This window comes from Vombatus ursinus, unplaced genomic scaffold, assembly GCF_900497805.2.
Source record: "Vombatus ursinus unplaced genomic scaffold, bare-nosed wombat genome assembly UNPS02014772.1, whole genome shotgun sequence".
NCBI classification, from domain to species: Eukaryota; Metazoa; Chordata; class Mammalia; order Diprotodontia; family Vombatidae; genus Vombatus; species Vombatus ursinus.
This window is the reverse complement of record NW_020954550.1, coordinates 9,849,266-9,869,616: the sequence shown is the minus strand read 5'-3', so window position 1 is coordinate 9,869,616 and position 20,351 is coordinate 9,849,266. Positions and strand designations below refer to the sequence as shown.

The 20,351-nt window shown below is 38.0% G+C and overlaps 1 protein-coding gene across 2 annotated transcripts in view; it reads right to left on the bottom strand.

Moving 5' to 3' along the window:
* Window positions 1-20,351, bottom strand: part of SGTB (small glutamine rich tetratricopeptide repeat containing beta) — an 84,928-nt gene that overhangs the window by 51,388 nt on the left and 13,189 nt on the right. For both annotated transcript variants that reach the window (XM_027863557.1, XM_027863556.1), the window contains exons 3-4: window positions 12,520-12,623; window positions 6,097-6,166 (exon numbers count right to left, since the gene is read on the bottom strand). In XM_027863557.1, the coding sequence (XP_027719358.1) occupies window positions 6,097-6,166; window positions 12,520-12,623 (174 nt within the window). The remainder of the gene's footprint in view (window positions 1-6,096; window positions 6,167-12,519; window positions 12,624-20,351) is intronic.

The following is a 20,351-nucleotide window of genomic DNA, read 5'->3' as shown; positions in this document are numbered from 1 at the left end:
CTCCCTTCTATCAATGTATCTCACTTTATACATAACAGAGCCCTGAAAAGCAGCAGCTTAATGATTTTTTTATTGTTACTTTTGGTTTTAAATAACCTACATTTTCCATTGTGTGCCTGCTTTCTCTCCTCTCCCTGAGTCATCCTTTATGGCAAAAAATAAACTAGATTTTTTAAAAAGTTCAGAAAAACTAACCAACATTATATGAACCCAATCCTTTGCAGAAGTGGAGGATTATGGGTGTGAAACACTGCATGTAATTTGTTATTTTTTTAATCCAAAATTCTTCCACTAAAGTTTACTCTAATGCCTCATCTAGGTATGAAGGTGACCCCTGTATTCTCAAAGTTAATGCCAGCAATCAGGTCCTGCCAAACAGGAAAGGATTTTAGTACAAACCAGACATGTCCAAGAACCAGTCCAGCAGCTGAAATGTCTGTGAAACTCACTATTAGAATGTAAACTCTTTGAGAAGGAGAAAACTATCTTACGTTTTTTTATTTATACCTCCAGCACTTTAATGGGTCCATACAATCCACTACCACTCTCTCCCAATCGTTGTGGTTGCCACCCACTGATCTCCTTACTCTCTCAATTTTTTCACCATTTGGATCACAGATTTTTAGTTTCAGGTTCACAGCCTCCCTCTCCATTTACACCTGATACCATAATTAGGACTTTCCACATTCAATTTGATTTGACAAACATTTAGTAAGCACCTACTATAGGCAAGGCATCATACATAATACGAATATTAAAAACTACTCAGCTCCTGCACCGAATAGGGTTCTAGAAAGACTTAAAGAATAAGACATGGCTTTTAGCTAGAAAGATCAAGAATGGCTTCACATAGGAGTTGGTTAATTGAGCTAAATTTTAAAAGAATAGGATTCTAGACCTGTGAAGAAATATGTTGCCCATCTTCTGAGAGAGATGATGGACTCAGGGTATAGACAGAGATATATATTTTGGGACATGGTCAGTGCAGAAATTTATTCTGCTTGACTATGCATATTTATTACAGTTAGTTTTTCCTTTTTTTTTTCAATGACACGGGGAAGTGGGAGGCAGAGAAATTGACTTTTCTATTCATTGAAGAAAACATAATTTAATTTTTAAAAAGAGAAAGAAGGATTCTGATAGGGAAGAGGTCTAAGCGAATGCATTCCAGGGATGGAGGAAAGGTTTTGCAAATGCACAGAAACAGAAGATGGAATCACAAGTTTAGGGAACAGTCAGCCAACCAGCTGGTTTGTAATATAGTCATGGGCAGTAATGAGAAATAAGGTTAGGAAAAGTCGGAGTCAGATTGTGAAAGGCCTTAAACACCTGAGTAATTATTTTGTGTTTTATTCTCCAAACAATAAGGAATGACTTAAGATTTTTGAGCAAGTGAGTAAAATGGTTACACCTACGTAATAGGAAGATTATTTTTGCTCTTTGAATTGTGGATTGGAAAGAATGAAGGCAGTTCAAGTTAGAAGACTAATGGCCCAGGTGAAGGGTGATAAGGGCTTGAATTATAGTATTAGAAGTGTAAAAAAGTAGAATAGGACAGATAAGAGCAATATTGGGGAATAAGAATTGACATGATTTGGCAATGGTTGTAGGAGATGAGAAAGAGAGAAAAAGCTCTTCAGTTCTTCCACATTCTCCTAGCATATCTCTTGTGTTCACCTGTCCCCACATTCAGCCTTGACCCATGAAAATTTTGGTTCACTAGCTATTACAATCTGAATGCTGTGCTCTGTCCTTCTGATGTTCTCAACCATCAAATCCTCATCCTTGGAAAACCAGTTACAACTGAGTTCTCCAACTTTTGCTCCATGGCTACTGGGCATTGCTGGACAAAAATCACAAAATCAAGTTGACTTCACTCAATAAAAAAATTCAAGTTACGTGACATCATCTGGTCCTTTGATGCTACTCAGCAAGTTGTTGTTGTTCAGTTGTTTCAGTTGTATCCAACCCTTCATGATTCCATTTGGGGTTTTCAAGACAAAGATACTAGAGTGGTTTGCCATTTCCTTCTCCAGTTCATTTTACAGATGAGAAAATTGAGGCAAACAAGGTTTGATTTGCCCAGGGTCACATAGCTAAGTAAGTGCCTGAGGCTGGATTTGAACTCAGGTCTTTCTGACTCCAGGTCTAGCACTTTATTCACTGTGCCACCTAATTTCTCCTCTATTCTTAAGGACTCCTTATCTTACTGACCACAGTACCTTGTTTCCAACCTTGTATACTCTGCTTTCATGCTCAATCACACTCAACATTAAACAAATAAGTGGTTTATAATCTCCAACTCTTCCAAGAAAGATAAGGCCATCTGACAACAACTCCCTCAACTCCTCATCCTCATTTCCTCAAAACTTCTCAGTATCATTACTTTCACTCTTCCTCCTTCCTTCTGATCAAAAATGAAAAACTATTCCTACTACAGATTAAGGCAAGGATCCTTAACCAATTTGGTGCGTCATTGACCCCTTTGGCAATTTAATGAAGGCTGTGGACCTCTTCTCAGAATCATGCTTTTGGATGCATAAAATACACAGGATGACAATGGAAACCAATTTTATTGAAATAAGTAATCAAGATCTTTTTTCTAAATTTCATGAATCCCTGCACTAAAGCTATCCCACTATCTGTGCTTTGATTCTTTCCTTTCTTGCCTCCTTCAGATACATATTCTAACAATACTTTCTGCTTCTCTCATGAATCATCAGGCTCCTCCTTTCCAATGGAGGTTTTCTCCCCCTATCAAATACGAAAGTCTCCTTGATACTTTAATGGAGCTCATCCATGTAGGTAGAACAAGACCCATCCATGCCTTCTCTTTCTGTGTCATTATTATCTATGACCTCCTATAAGTACTCCACAAGGATGTCCATCCAACTTGTTGAGTACTATCCTCTAAACCCTCTTGACATTGCATTGACGCTAATGGAGCAACAAAGCCATCTATCAGTTATCACTCACACATGACTGGCCTTCCTTCTTTTTCCACTAATACATTTTTCTGATTATATCTTTTATGATGCTTCTTCTGCACAATTGTTTATTGGTAGTATGCATCCTACTCACACTCAGTATGTGCTTTATCTTTTAAGTGACAAGAAGTTTTAATTCTTCTTTGTATTCCATGACTTGAAACCATTTAAATCCACTAGAAGAATACTGATTAAAAAAAAAAAGGATGTCTTTTTTTCAGGAAGTAGCTTGAGGTGATTAAGAGCACCATGTGATTTCCCAAAAACAATCCTATCCCTTTCTCCTTTCAGTTCAATTCTGGGGGCAGTTTATTGTCTTTAAGTAATCTCAGTCCAAGATCTATGTACTAATAGACTAAATTGATGAGCTGACCATCCATCTATATATGACAACATGAACAATAGCCATTTTTCATCCACTTGGTTTTTCCCCATCAATCTTTTAAAAATACCATCTCCTTGCCCTTCCATTCTATTCAGCTATTGAACAGTCTCTCTGGTTTCCTTTAATAGTTAAGCTTGCTGAACAAGTCATTGTACTGAAACTATCATCTTAAGGTCATCTTTTTTTTAAAAAAAACATTCTTTTTCTCATGAACTTAGCAACATAAAATTTCAACATTCAAAGAACAAAAGAGATTTTATGTGAACCTTTCAATTTCTGTTACATGTAGTATTTTAAGCATACTTCAATTTGACAAGGTAGCAACAAATTATCCTGTTTGTGTCCCTCCCCCTACAAACTTCCTTCTATTTTCTTCTGTGTATTTCTTAAAATTTAATTAATACTTTCCTAATTTTTACATCACTCTCACTAATTATTAAAATTCCCTCCCTTGGAACAAGTAAGTATATTCAGATAAAAGGAATCAACAGGTTTAACCATGTCTGAAGATGAATGTCTCATTCTGCACCTCTAATCCATCACCTGTCTGTTAAGAGGTATGAGACATGCTTCATTGTTAGCCTTCCAAAGTCACGATTGGTCACTGTGTTGATCAGGGTTCTTACATAAGTCCTTCAAAATTGTTTTCCTTTGAATTACTATGGTCACCATAGAAACTATTTTCCTTGCTCAAAGGTCATATCCCAATTGGGAGTCCAGTGACCTTTTTTCTATCCTAATACTCCCTGACCATTTTCAAGCTTTGAAATGGCTGATTATCACTCCTCCTGAACACTGGTTTCCTCCCTTGACCTCAGAAATATCACACCCTCTTGGCTCTCCACCTTTCTCTAATCACTTCTCCTCTCTCTTTCACTGACTCATTTTCTTCTGGATTTTCCATTGTTAGTTTTTGTCTCTTTTCACTCTATATTCTCTCCCTTGGCAATTTCATTCACTCCCATGGTTCTGACTACCATCTCCATGCAAATGATTCCATCTCCAGCAACCTCCAGTTGCTGACCTTTTCTTTGAACTCCAGAACACACCTCAAATTGCCTTCAGGAATTCTCTCCTTGGATATCCCACCAGCCTATCCCCATTCACCAGTGACCATATAATCTTTCCCCTAAGTCTGCTCCTCCTTCTAACCTAAACACCATTCACAGAACCTCTCACATTTATAACTTTAAGATCATCTTTGACTCTTCCTATAAGTTACCAGGACTGACTTAATCCACATCCTGGTTGGACCTCTTGTATCTATACACCGGCTTTTCTAATTTTATACTTCATATAAAAAGTATCTCTCACTACTTCTTATGCTTGGGTCATCCTTTGTAACCTGGGCTACTTGCACCCATCACACATCTCTCCAATTTCTTTTGGATCTGCAGCTTTGATTCTTCAGGGACTTCAATGTTCCAAAACCACACAACATCACCCCCAAAAAGTGCTTAAAAGACAGGTTTTTGTGTAAGGGACCAATTTGGGATCATAGGCATTTAACAAATATTATTTACTGTTATATTTGTATTCTGCAAAGCAAATAATTATTCTATGATAACCTCTCTTATTCATCATGTTCAGGAAATCAAAACTCCTTACACAACGATTTTAGCTAGTAATAATCTTTACCTCAGACACTATATATGTATTACTGATTTTTAAAGAATAAGAATACAGTAGAACATTTAAATTCAAAACTATATTGAAGAAAAAGTTAGCTTCATTTGATGAAGAGGTCATCTTAAATTATACAATGAGAGCTAGAAGGGACCTATGAAGTCATCTATTCCAACACCCTTACTGTAAAGATCTCACAGGACCTCTATGTCATTACGAAGTCAATTATCATTACCAAAAAATTCCTAACAAACTATCATAGATTTTACTATATGGTGCAAATAATCAAATTCTAAGTTATCTGTTGCATAAGTTTGCATTTTCCCATAATTTTTTTTAAAAGAAGATACACTGTACTGCCCACCAATCACCTCTCACCATATAGACTTTTGTTTGTTGTTGTTGTTGCTGTTCTGTCGTTTTCAGTTGTGTCCAACTCTTTGTGACCCCATTTCTTGGCAAAGACACTGGAGTGGTTTGCCATTTTCTTCTCCAGTTTATTTTACAGATGAGGAAACTGAGGTAAACAGGGTTAAGAGACTTGCCCAGGTCACCCAGCTAGTAAGCTCCTAACGCCAAATTTGAACTCGGGAAGATGAGTCTTTCTGACTCCAGTCCTAGCACTTTATCTACTTTACTATAACCAAAGGTGAGACTAGAAATAAACAATGTTGGTAGCTAGTAATAGTTCAAAATTCAAGGGAGCACAAAGGACCTTTTAAAATATTACTTCATCTAAATGCATGTATTTTGATGCCAGAAAATTCCATTCTTCATACCATACAGATATTTATATTATTGTAAATCAAATATCTGGTTTAAATGAATGCTTAAAGCCTCTGATGGACAGTAACACAAAGAAAATTCAATTTTTGAACCCTGCTTTCGATACAGAAATGCCTTGTCTCAACTCTGGCCATAATCAGGACATTTCTGCTCTGACATTCTGGTATGAATTTTGATTGGCTAATAAGTCAGCCATGGTGGTGTGGCTCAGGAAAGCATCCCAAAACTCTTCCTCTTATTCCTTTTCTAATACCACAGGGTCAGTTCCAACAGAGGCTCTGAGAAAAGCAATTTTGTCTAGAAATTACTCACCTTCATCCTTCAATTGATCTGCTTTCCCCACATCTTCAGGCAAAGAATTTGAGAGCGGCAAAATGTCATTCTGAAACATTTTTTTAAAAAAATCAATGTGATTTTCATTTCAGGCAACAAAGATTCATCCAACAGAACCTCTAACAAAACAATGACAAATTAAAGATTCTGATTATGTATCACCCACCACTATAGAAATCATACCATGGTATCAACGCCTATTTTATCCAGATTTTCTATGGTTAGACTTGGGTCCAACCAGGAGATACTCAACAGTCTGCTCTGGTAAATATCACAAACATATACAAACCATTATCTCAAGGGGAACATGGAAGAGCCTATATTTCACCACCTGCTTACATGTAAGGTTTCATGTTTATTTTTATCTTTGGTTCACCTTTTCAAGTACATAAATCTATTTATAATTCTATAGAAAATATAGTTTATGAATAATTGTAATGCTTATTTATAACAAATCCATCAAATGTGACTCAGTATTATTAAAATTACAGTATGTATAATTTTTTAAATTCTATAAATATTACCTATTTCATGTTTGACTCACATAACCTCCTTGAGGGCAGGAACTGTCGTTGGTTTTGTTTTTGTATTCCCAGTCCCCAGCACAGTGCCTTGCTCATAAGTAGGCATTTAATAAATGCTTGTCAGACTAGAAGTTAAGGATTATTAATAAAACATCTGAATCTCACTATTGGGTTTTTAGATAAACCATTACATTTTTGTTCTCATTTTAAGTCAAGCAAGTAAACTGAAGGAATTTTTTTTAAAAAAGCATAATATAATTCTGCTGAAAGCTTAATAGGAGACTCTAACAGCTGCAATCAGTTAAAATTGCCTTCAGCTATACAAGACGAAAATAAGCTTGGTATAGCATTGCATCCCTCCCCTGAATATTTCAGGGTTTTTAGGGGGTTTGCTGTTTCAGTTCTAAATCTCTACCAAACCTAGACAGAGCAGGGGATAAAAAGGTTATTTTTTTTTAAAAAACTTCAAGTCAGATGTTAGCAATATTTTATTTTTAAAAAGTTGATATTAGAAGCTAAATTATAACTTACTCTTCCTAGATCCTAGAAGGTGGAATGTTCTATTTTAATGATGTAATTCAAGCTTTGGAAACTCATCTAAAAACCACCTCTCATGAGCTGGAGGTAAATTTGACCATCATATGACTTGGAAGCTAACTTCACTTCATCTAACCAAAGGCCTAACCACTGTTTGAGCTTAAAAGAAGGGGAAGAGCTGAATCCAAAAAATCTTAAAAAAAGAAGACCTACTTTACAACCAAGTACACTTTCTTCTGTTATAAATAATTTTCTAAATTCTTCAATTTCAGGCATATGTTGGTGACTTTGTAATCATCCTCTGGTAACAAACATACTCAATGAAATGATAATTTTTAAAATAAAAATACTAGAGAGTATTTATTTATTTCAACAGATTTTTATTTATTTCATTAAATATTTCCCAATTGCATTTTTGAAAATTTTTAATTCTCTCCCTCCCCTTCATAGCTTTTGAGAAGGCAAGAAATATGATCTTGACTCTCATGTGAAGTCATACAAAACATATTTTCATATTAGCCATGTTGCAAAAGAAAACACCCGCAAAAAAGAAAAATAAAGAAAGTGGAAAAATAAGCTTCAATTTGCACTCAGAATTCATCAGTTCTGTTTCTGGACAAGGATAGCATTTTTCATCATGGGTCCTTTGGAACTGACCTGGATCACTGTCTTGATCAGATTAGCTAAGTCTTTCACAGATGATCATTACAATATCACTGTTACTATGTACAATGTTCTCCTGATTCTTCTCACTTCACTTTGCATCAGTTCATGTAAGACTTCCCAGGTTTTTCTGTAACCATTCCCCTCATCATTTCTTATAGCCCAATAATATTCCATCACAATCATATACTATAACTTGTTCAATTGATGAGTATCCCCACCATTTCCAATTCTTTGCCACCACGAAAAGACCTGCTGTAAATATTTTTGTACAAATAGGTCCTTTTCCCTTTTCTATGATCTCCTAAAGAATTATTTATGAAAACACAAATAACTCACTATGCTTTTATTACAGAAATTCCATGAAGAAAGAGTTGAACAAAATGGATAAATAGCTAGCAGACAGCCACATTTCTTACCAGACAGTTTTATGACATGTAATTACAGTGACATCCCTATTAAGAAATTCTCAGACAACAAAGGCAACTTGGGCATGGAGGAGCTTAGGAAAAGTTATATTCTTCAGTGAGCTTCACCACATTGGCAGTGATAGTAGCTAAGAAAAAGGAGAAAGCACAGGCACTGTCTGTCTTCTGTTGGGTAGTCCAGGGCTCAGACCCAATACAGCAGAGTTGATGAATTCTGTAGCTACTTCTAGCTAGCTAACTCAATGCTGTAAGAATTTGGCATTTTGTTATGGCATACCAAACTCTAAATGGTCCCTTGGTTCAACTATCATGTCTATGCAGATCATTCCCAGGTCTATGTCCAGCCTTAGTCTCTCTCATGAGCTTTAATTGTTGTTGTTCAGTTGTTTTCAGTTGGGTCTGGCTCTTTGTGACCCTATTTGGGGTTTTCTTGGCAAGGTACTAGAGTGTTTTGCCATTTCTTTCTCCAGCTCATTTTACAGATGAGCAAATAGAGTGATTTGCCCAGGGTCACACAGATAGTCAGTGTCTGAGGCTGCATTTGAACTCAGGTCTTCCGGACTCCGGGTCTGGCACTCTATCCATTGTGCTCCTTAGCTGCCAGTCTGTTGTCAGATCTTGTCATTTCTACTCTTACAACATCTTTCCTATACATCTGCCTCTTTAAATCACAAAGCTACTCATACATCCTTGTACAGGCCCTTATTAACTCTCTCCTGGACTAATGCTATTAAGAATAATAATAAAGGCTATTGCCTTTTATTGATCTCCCTGCCTCAACTCTCTTCACCACTCTCCAATTCATCTGCCATTCAGCTGTCAAAGTGACCTTTCTAAAGTTCAAATACTGCTCTTTGTTGGTTCTCATCCCACCTATCTGCCTATTCCTTCTCAGTCTCCTTTGCTGATTCTTCATCCATTCATCCAGGACACACACACACACACACACACACACACACACAAACTGTTGGTATTCTACAGGGCTCTGTCCTGCATCCTCTTGTCTTCTCCCTCTATACTATTTCACTTACTGGTCTCATCAGCTCTCATGGGTTCAGTTACCATCTCCATGCTGATGATTCTCAAATCTACTTATCCAGCCCTAACCTTTCTGCTGACCTCCAGTCTCCAATTTCCAGATGCCTATTGGACCTCTCCAACCAGATGAACTGTAGACATCATAAACTCAGCATGTCCAAAACGGAACTCGTTATCCTTCTGCCTAAACCCTCTCTTCTTCTAAACATCCCTCTTACTGGCAAGGGCATCCCCATCCTCTCAGTCCCTCGGGATCACAACCTAGGTGACATTCTCAACTCATCACTCTCTTTCACGCCCACACCCACATTCAAACTGTTGCCAAGATCTGTCAATTTTACTTTCATAACATCTCTCAAAATATATCTCCTTCTCTCCTCTGACACTGCCACCACTCTGGTATAGGGCCTCATTACTTCATGCCTCAACTGTCGCAACAGCCTACTGGTGGGTCTGCCGGCCACGAGTCTCTCCCCATTCCAGTCCGTTCTCCACTCAGCCATCAAAATGGTCTTCCTGAAGAGTAAGACTGACAACTGAGTAAGAATGATTCAGTAAACTCTGGGCTCCCTATCATGTCTGCTGCCCACCCCACCTTTCCAGTCCTCTTTTACCTAATACCCACCATGAACTATGCTTTTCAATGACACTGGCCTCTTCACTTTTTCTCATATCAGACACTCCATCTCTTGACTCTGGGCATTTTTAGTGGCTGTCCCCCATACCTGGAATACTCTCCCTCCTCATCACTGACTCCTGGCTTCCCCAGCTTTCTTCAGGTCCCAACTAAAATACTGTCTTCTACAGGAAGCCTCTCCTAATCCCTCTTAATTCCAGTGCCTTCTTTCTGTTGATTATTTCCAATTTATTCTGTATATATCATGTTTGCACATAGTTATTTTCATGTTGTTTTCCCCATTAAAATAAGAGCTCCACAAGATCAGGGACTGTCTTTTACCTTTCTTTCCATTCCCAGCACTTAGCACAGTACCTGGCACACAGTAGGCACTTAATAAATGTTTACTTACTGTCTGACTCCATGCCCTGTACCATCCAGCTATACTGGTCTCACACATTCCATTCCATCTCCCAACTCTATGTATTTGCCCTCACAGTCCCCTATGCTTGGAATGCTGTCCCTCCTTACCTCCACCTCCTGGTTCCCCTAGCTTCCTGCAAGGCTTAGCTTGAACAGCACCTTCTCCTGAAGGCCTTTCTAGGTCCCCCCACACTCCTAGTCCCTTCCCTGTGAGAATGCCTCTCATTTTGACTGTATATATCTTGTATGTATATAATTATTTGTATTTGTCACCATATTACAATGTGAGCATATTGAGAGTAGAGACTGAGTTTTTTGCTTTTTCTTTGTGCTCTCCCCTCCCAGCTTAAACAGTGCTTAGTATTTAGTAAATATTTAATAAATGCTTACTGAATGACTGATCCTCCGCTACCTCATGGCTTTGGCAGAGGGGTAAGGTGCTATGTTAATTAACAGTTTCTAACTCACTCTCTTCTTTTGACTTTGTTGGTGGCATCATTAACCCTGAGACTTCCAGGTAGGGGATAGGCCAGTCTTCAGTCTCAGCTGTACCAGTTTCAAACTGAGTATGGACTTAAGTAAATAAACTCACACCTGGCACCCCGACTGGTTTTTTTCCACTTTATTTCCTACAGTGAGTGAGTATGTGACTGAACACCCATTCCAAGATAGATCTGCCCAGGCTCAGAGACAACTTGTGGGTCTGAGAAGTCCATAGTTCCATCAGTGATAATGTAGAGAAAATTTCTCGATTATCAGCGAAGATGACCATCAACAAGAGGATGCCAGGACATTGTCACGCCAGTGCAGAAGCGAGGTGCAATATAAAGTGCTTTATTGCCATACCCACAAAACGTGTTCTGATGAGTTTTTAGTATAAGCCTCCCACAAAGACTGAAACTCTAGTTATAAGTTACTGAATCCTATTTTAAGTTTGACAAAAGTCAAATGCATGCTTATGAATATTCTTTACTTAGTATTGCTTTTGTGTATAAGAAATGCCTGTCCTATACCTGATTCATATTGTATAATGGTTACTCTCACTTTGGAGAGACCCAGACCTGGAGAGAGCCAATACCTAAGCTATAAGTAAACCATCCCCAGAATACAGAAGTCCAGGTCTAATAAGCTGAAGGATGAGCAGGAATAGGGAACAGGCTTTTGTACTAAACAAAGCCAACATCAGAAATTTTCATTGTTTTATAGTCTGTTTCCAAAAAAGTCTGGAAGTGAAAAAGCTTTGGAATAGGACTCACATGAAGAATTCTTTGGACTACGAGTGAGGAAATCTGGGTTTCAGTGTAAGTTATACACATTTACTCCAATTGTCTGTTAGTTCTTATCAACAACAAGATGAGATGAAACCTGTACCAGGAATTGTATGAACATCATTTCCTGTGGCTATTCAATGTCCCCATTTTACTTATACTTTAATACTTCAAATATCTGTGAATTCATTGAGCTAGAACCAATTTTAACTAAAACATTTTTTCATGCAGTTGTGCTCTATGTTTTAGAAAAAGTCATCTGTTTTATAAATTAAGAATATAAATAATATGAATATGCTCTGGGCTCCTTAGAAGCCTAGTTTGGTTTCCCTCCCAATCAATGGTGAAGAGACAGAAGAAGAGGAAAAGGGAGGAAGAGAACGAGGGAAGGAGGAAAGCAGAGAGGAGGATAAAGGAAAGGCAAGAGGAAGGAGGGACAGTGGGGGGAAAGGGTGAGATGGAGAAATGGAAAAGAAGAGAGAAAGAAAGAGAGAGAGGGAGGGAGAGAGGAAGGAAGGAAGGAATAGAAAGAAATAAAGGAAGGAAGGAAGGAAGAAAGATGGATAGATGAAGGAAGAGAGGGGAAGAAAAGGAAAGACAGGAGGAAGAGAGAAAAAGAGAAAGAAGGAAAGAAGGAAGGAGAGAGAGAGAGAGAGAAAGAGAGAGAGAGAGAGAGAGAGAGAGAGAGAGAGAGAGAGAGAGAGAGAGAATTCATCCTCAATTGTATGAAACTCAGTTAACTACCACTGTAGAGCACTAGATGGTACCCATAGGACCTATCTAACACACTCAGGGAGTACTTTGTTACCCAAACATCTGATTCATCAATTACGCCATACACACAGCATCAATTCTAATTACCCTTGAATCAGTCACAAAGGAAGAGAAGATCATATTAAGCTTACCTTACAAAAGGAGTTTGTGAACATTTCTGTCAGCGGCTGTGATACAGCAAGGTGAGTATCTTCTGGGCTGATCTTGAAAACTGTCTCTAAGCACTGAATTGCAACTAGAAAAAAATTAAAGCAGTCAAGGGAAAAAAGCAATGATGAGGAAGCCTAATTTATTTTTAGTGGGATCACAGTTTATAATAGTTCAGCATTTCTGCACCAAGAGCATAAGGCAAAATAAATGCTTCAGCTGTATATAGACAACTCTGTTTATAGACCAGCTGTTTCAGGAAAGAAATGTGCATTTCTATTAATCATTTAAAAATGTAATATGGAAGATAATACCAGGCAGTACTTAACCATTATATCACATTATGTTATTAACTAAGTGTTTACCACTGGACTATTTAAACTATTTAATTTAATTCCACAAATATTTGTTGCTGTTAATACTTCAAATTTAACTATGATTAATCACTAATATTATAACTGCCTTAATAGAAGGTACAAAATAGGCTTTATCTCAAATAAAAAACACAAAGTAAAAGAAATTCTGAAACTGGTAAGAAGCCAATAAAAATAAAAAGTACTACTTACTTCAGAATCAAAAAACCTGGGTTCAAAACCTGACTCTGATACTTAGTACCTGTGTGACCTTGGACAAGTCATATAATTCCTAAGCCTCAGTCTCCACATTAGTAAAATGAAGGGGTTGGGTTAGATGGCTTCTGATTTCTCTTCCTCTAGATCTATGATCCTATTATTTGTTTTTTTTAAAAAAAACAAATGTTAAAAAATTCTTTTAACATGTAATTGGGGAAAAAATAAAATATATATTAAAAATTCTGATGAATTTGGACTTTGTTACAAAAACTAGAGATAACATGTATGGTAGAAAAAGCCCTGGTACTGGAGTCACAAACACTGCATGCTAAGGCTGGCTCTGCCATTAATGAGCTTTGTGACCTTGAGCAAATTACTTCACTTTTCTGGTTCTCAGTGGCTTTATCTGTAAAATGAGGTCAAGTTAGCTGATTTCCTGTGTTCCTTCCAGCTGTCAAGTTCTACAGTTCTATGACTGTCTAAAATTCTGTCCTATTTAAGTAAAGAGCTTTTACATTTATACCATTATCTGGGTATTTATGAATGAAACATCATTTCCAAATTACAGGAGTAATAGGAACAGCATGAAGCAGTGGAAAGAAAATAGGACTTGGAGTCAAAAAACCTGGGCTCCGCTAACTGTTGTTGTTGTTTGTCCTTCATTTTCAAAGAGGACCAATGATATCATGGGTGACATCTTAACTGGGTGCATGAATTGGATCAAAGTGAGGCAGAGTTGCACAAAGTCGTCAGCCTCACTCTCTCTTCCTGTGTCGTAAAAATCCAGTGGCAAGACAAAAGTCATGATGACTGACGGTGGCCCAGGATGCAGTGAATGACCTTGGCTTCTTCCATGTCTGACCAAGCTCTAAGAGCTCCATAGCACCTACTTCAGCCACCTTCATGGTTGTTGGAACAAATTGTTCTCTTGTTCTGGGGCTGGGGGTAGATGAGTCTTCATATGCTTAGGGAAGACACTCCCCCAATTCACCAATGGATTTGAGGCCTGTCAGCTACCTTCAACCTGGTTTAGCCCATCTGTCAAGACAGGATTTCCTGGAGTGTGGCCCTGTACAAGCTACAGCTTCTTGGAGTCACAGGTGAGAGATGGGCAATAGGTGGACACTAAAGGTGGATGAGCAGCCCTGAAAAGAGCTCAGTAAGCCCTTACACCAGAAGTGCTAGTCCTTCTGAACACCCCATATACTCCTTACACATCCCATACACATACTGGTTGTACAGCCTTGGGCAAATCACCTATAATAGAAAGAATGACTATCTATCTCTCTGTATCTATATTTATAGACATAAATATATAACATGTTAAGGTTTGCAAAGCACCTTACATACCTGTGTACTTTTCTACTTGTGCCTTTTTCTGGGTCATTCTCTGTACCTGGGCTGTCTTCTGTCTCCCTCCCATCAGCTGAATTCGATTATATGCTCTTTTAGCTATTAAAACCCAACTCATGCCTTCTTCATGAAACTTTCTCAATCCACCCTCCTACTCAATAATGAATTTTACAGATTCATCTCACAGAGCATTTTCTTGCATCTCTCTTAGCATGTGCATTATATTTGTATTTGTATATGTACTTGTGTATTTGTATATATGTTTGTATATTTGTATTATACTTATTTGTATAAATGCCATATTCTCACTAAGCTATAAGTTCTGTATTAATTTGTGTAACTAGCATATTTTCTTTTTTCTTTTTTTTTGGTGAGGCAATTGGGGTTAAGTGACTTGCCCAAGGTCACACAACTAGTATGTGTCACGTGTTTGGTCTGAGGCCGGATTTGAACTCAGGTCCTCCTGACTTCAGGTCCAGTGCTCTATCTACTGTGCCACCTAGCTGCCCCCATATTTTCTTTCTATTTGGAAGCTCCATGAAGACAAGGATCATTTCTTATCTACAATTTTTATCTCTTCCAGATCCTAGTACTGCGTTCTGCCCAGAGTAAGTGTTAAATAAACTCCTAACTGAACCAAAATATCACTAAATCTCTATGCATTTCAGTTTCTTCAGGTGTCAAATGGGGATAATACTTGCTGTCTACATCACAGGGTTGTTGTGAGGATCAAATGAGAATGTATGTGCTAAGCATGAGACTTCATGCTTGAAATGTCAAATTTCCTCATTAAAGAGCCTTTTACCACCATATAGCATCTATCCCTATTCAGCCTAGGGCAGAGGGAAGGACCAAGCATTTATATTGCACCTACTTTGTGCCAGGCACTGTGCTAAGTGTTTTTACAAATATTATCTTGATTGATCTTCACAACCCTGCAAGGTAGCTCATATCATTATCCCCATTTTACAGCAGAGGAAACTGAGGCAAATATAGTTTAGGAAACTGAGGCAAATAGAAACTTGCCAAGGGTCACACAGCTCAGTAAGTATTGGAGGCTAGATTTGAAGTCAGGTCTTCCTGACTCCAGACCCAGTATTCTATGCACTGTGCCACCAGCTGCCTCAGGTTTCTACCAGCTAACAATACAGCAAAAATCTTTCTTTTTTTTCTCAGTTCCAAATTCTCTCCCCTTTTCCACCCCCTCTTCCACCCTTGAGAAGACAAGAAATATGATACCTATTATACATATGAAGTCATGCACAGCATATTTCCTATTATACACATCAAATCATGCACAACATTAGCCATGCATACTGTCTTTCTTATACTGGGGGTCGTATGGAATAGAAAAGAATATTGTATTTTGAATCAGTAAAGACCTGTGTTTAAATCCTGTCATTGATACTTATTAGAATTGTGAACATGAACAAGTCACCTCTCTGATCTTTAGATGACCTCTCTGTAGCAAATGATGTTTTTGACCACTCTTTCTGGACACTCTCTGCTCCCTAGGTTTTCATGCTCAATCCCAGTTCTCTTCTTATCTGTCTTACCATTCTTCTTCTGTCTCTTTTGCTGGATCTTCATCTATGTCATGCCTACCAAATGTAGGTCAACCCCAGGGCTCTATCCTGTGCCCTCTTCTGTTGTCTATACTACCTCACTTGGTGATTTCATCAGCTCCCATGGGTTCAATGACTATTTGTATTTAGAAGACTCATAGATCTATATATCTAATTCTAGTCTCTCTCTCCTAAGCTCCAATCCCACATCATGAACAGCTGATCCAACATTTCTAAAGGGATTAACCATCATAACCATCCAAATTCAACATGTCCAAAACAGAAGTGATCATCTTTCCACCTCAGTCCACCCCAATTCAAATAACTTCCCAATATAACTCTCAAGAGCACCATCACTCTTCTAGTCACCCAGATTCAGAACCTAGGTATCATCCTCAACTCCTCACTCATCCCATACATCCAACCAATTGCCAAATCTTGTTTCTATCACCACAACACCTCCTGGACTCATCAGTCCCCTTCCGTTATCTGTACACATAGCTATTAGTTGGGTTCCTCCTCATCTCTCATCTGGATTAGTATAACAGCCTCCCAATTAGTCTCCCTGCCTCACCTTGCCCTACTCCAATCCATCTTCCACCCACCTGCCAAAATGATGTCCTAAAGCACAGGTCTGACCACATTACTCAATAAATTCCAGTGATCTCTCATTACCTCTAGGACCAAATATAAGCTCCTTATATATGTTTGGCATTTAAAGATCTTCAAAACATGGTTCCCCCTCCCAGCTATCCTTTCAGTTTTCTTATACGTTACTCACCATCCATGCCATCAGCAGTCCAGTCATCCTGATGAGCTTGCTGGTTCTCACACAAGGCTTTTCATCCCCTATCTCTGTGCCTTTGTCTGGACATCATGCCTGGAATTCTCTCCCTCCTCCCTTCCACTTCTTGGAATATCTGGCTTCCTTCAAGATTCACATTAATTGCCACCTTCTCCAGGAGGCTTTCCTTGGTTTCTCCAGCTGCTAGTGCTGTCCCCTTTAAGTTTACCCTATATCTACTTTGCACGTATCTTGTATATACCTATGGACATGTTGTCTCCCCCATTAGAATGGAAACTCCTTAAGGGCTGGGTCTAATTTTGCTTTTTCTTTGTATGCCCAGAATTAAATACAGTGCCTGGCACACTGTTAGTGATTAACAAATGCTTGTTAATTGATTAGCTATAAAATGGAAATATTGATACTTGCAGTAACTACTTTGTGAAGTTTCAAATTAGATAATGTATAGGTGCTTTATAAATCTTAAAGTGCTAAATAAATGTTAGATTTTACAAATATTATCTTCCTTGATCTTCACAACCCTACAAGGTAGCTCATATCATTATTCTCATTTTACTGAGGCAAATACAGTTGAGGAAACTGAGGCAAATAGGCAAAATCTTATTGTTTTTATCACTATGATTGCAGAATATACAACTAATGATTAATACTTCTTTAAGGAAAATACAAAACTATGAAAATCAGTTAAATTCAAGACCTAGTTATTTAGTACCCATGTGTGGATCCAAATGAAACGTAAGCAGTATAGCATAGTGGTGAGAGGTCTGATCTTGGAGCCAGAAGATCTGAGTTCAAGTCCTGCTTCTGACACAGACTAGCTGTGTGGCCATTTAACCTCTGAGTCACCCAAACAACTCCGGAGCTAAGACCAAAACTTACAGAAAAGTTGCTTTAGTGGAAGGAGTTTCCAAACAAGTAGTTCTTTACATTTATCAAATTGTTTTTCTTTTTTTTTTTTTAAAAAAAGTCATTATTTATTTATTTTAATACTTTTTTTCTTTCTACATTCCTTCCCCCCCTCCACCCCCTCCTTCACCCATGAGAAGGTAAACAATATGATAGCAATTATACATGTGGAATAATGGAAAACATTTTTCCATATTAACCATATTGCAAAAAAAAAAAAAGGCGGAAGAAGTGAGAAAATTATACTTCAATTCGTTCTCAGAGTTCATCAGTTTCCCCTCTGGAGGTGGAGAGCATTTTTTCATCATGAGTCATTTGGAATTGTCTTGGATCACTGTATTGATCAAAGTAGCCAAGTTTTTCACAGTTGATCATCATTATAAGATCATTACATACATTGCCATTACCATGCACAATGATCACCCAGTTCTCTCACTTCACTTTGTATCAGTTCATATAGGTTTTGCCATGTTTTCCTGAAACCCTGCCCCCATTGTTCCTTTTTTTTAAAAAATACTTTTCAATTATGTGTAAAAATTTTTTGTGTATTCTTTTTTAAAATGTTGAGTTCCAGATTCTCTCTCTCTCTTTCCTTCCCTTCCCTACTCCCTCATTGAGAAGGCAGTTTGATATAGGTTATAGCTGTGCAGCCATACAAAACACATTTCCATATTAATCATGTTGTAAAAGAAAACACAAACAAAAAAATTAAAAACCAAGAAAAAAGTTAAAAGAAAGTATGCTTAGATCTGCATTCAGACTTCTTCAGTTCTTGCTTTGGAGGTAGATAGCATTCTTCATCACAAGTCCTTCAAAACTGTCTTAGACCATTGTGTTGCTAAGAATAGCTAAGTCATTCACAGCTCATCATTGTACAATATTGTTGTTACTGTGTACAAAGTTATGGTTCTGCTCATTTCACTTTGAATCAGTTCATGTATGTCTTTCCAGGTTTTTCTGAAAGCATCCTGCTTGTCATTTCTTATAGCACGATAGTATCCCATCATAATCATATACCACAACTTGTTCAGCCATTCCCCAATTGATGGGCATCTCCTCAACTTCCAATTTTTTGTCACAACAAAAAGAGCTGATATAAATATTTTTGTACATATAGGTTCTTTTCCTTTTTATTTTATCTCTTTGGGAGATAGACCTAGTAGTAACGCTGAACAAATTACAGAAAAGTACTAGAAAAAATACTGGAAAAAAATGAATGTTCTCAAATATGGAGCTGCAAAGTTGAAAATCTAGGCCAGTTTCTGCCTTCAGGAGCTTATTTCTAGTAGGAATGAAGTTTTAGTACAAAGGAGAAAACAGTAGCATTTGAAGGAAGAGTTGGGAGGACTGGTGAAGTTTCTTGGAGGAGGTGACCCAATATGAAGCTTAAAGGAAGAGAAGGATTTCAATATCGGGATATTGGGGGAGTCCACAGCAGGCACAAGGGATGGCACTTGCAAATGCACAAAGTGCACAGAGTCTCAGAATTGGAAGAGACTTTAGAAGTTTTCTAGTGCAACCCATGCCTAATAAGAATTCCCTCTACATCACACTAGACAAGAGGTCATTTAGCCTTTGCTTCAAGTCCACAAGCGTTTATTAAATGCCTTCTATACCTCAGGCACTGTGCTAAGTGCTAGGCAAGCAAAGAAAGGTAAAAACAAACAAACAAACAAACGAAAAACAGTCCCTGCTCTCAAGGAATCTAACAGGGGAGAGAACACACAAACAACTTTGTACAAGCAGAATAAAGACAGGATAAATTGGAGACAGCCAACAGAAGGAAGGCACTAGCATTCAGGTAGATAAGGAAACACTTTCTGCAGAAGGCAGGATTTTAGCTGAGTCTTGAAGGAAGTTAGAGAAACCAAGAGGTAGTGATGAGGAGGGACAGAATTCCAGGCATGTGAGAACAGCCAATGAAAATGCCCAGAGTCAGCAGATGGAAAGTCTTGTGGGAGGAAGACATAGAGTTAAGGAGAACTCACCACCTCCTGAAGCAACCCATTCCACTTTCATATAGCTCTGTTTGGAAGTTTGGGTTTTTTTTTTTTCCATGGATAGTAAATCTATCCATTTGTGACTTTCTGCCATTATTCATAGTTCTACACTCTCCCAACTGAAATAAGTCTAATCCCTTTCTCATAAAGAACTCTTCAATATGTAGAGGCTAACATATATATCCTCCTCCCTAAGTCTTCTTTTCTCCAGGATATACAACCCCAGTTTCTCCAGCCAACACTTCTATGGTATGATCTTCACTATCCTGGAGGTCCTTCCTCTAGATAATCTCCAGTTTATCACTGCCATTGCTTTAAAAAAAAAAAAAAAAAGGCACCTGTAGTTGAACACAATACTCCAGATGGTGTTTGACCAGGTCAGAGTTCAAGGGCACTATCACCCCTCTAGCCTTGACACCACCTTTCTTAATGCAGCCTGAGGTCCCATTAGCCTTTTTGGCTGCCTTATTCATCTGCTGCATTGCACTTGCAGTTCACTAACAAAAACAGATCTTTTTCAGATGAACTACAAGCTAGCCAAGCTTCTCCCATTCCGTATTTGTAAAATGGATGTTTTTGAACCTAAATATAAGACTATTTGTCTCTATTAGAGTT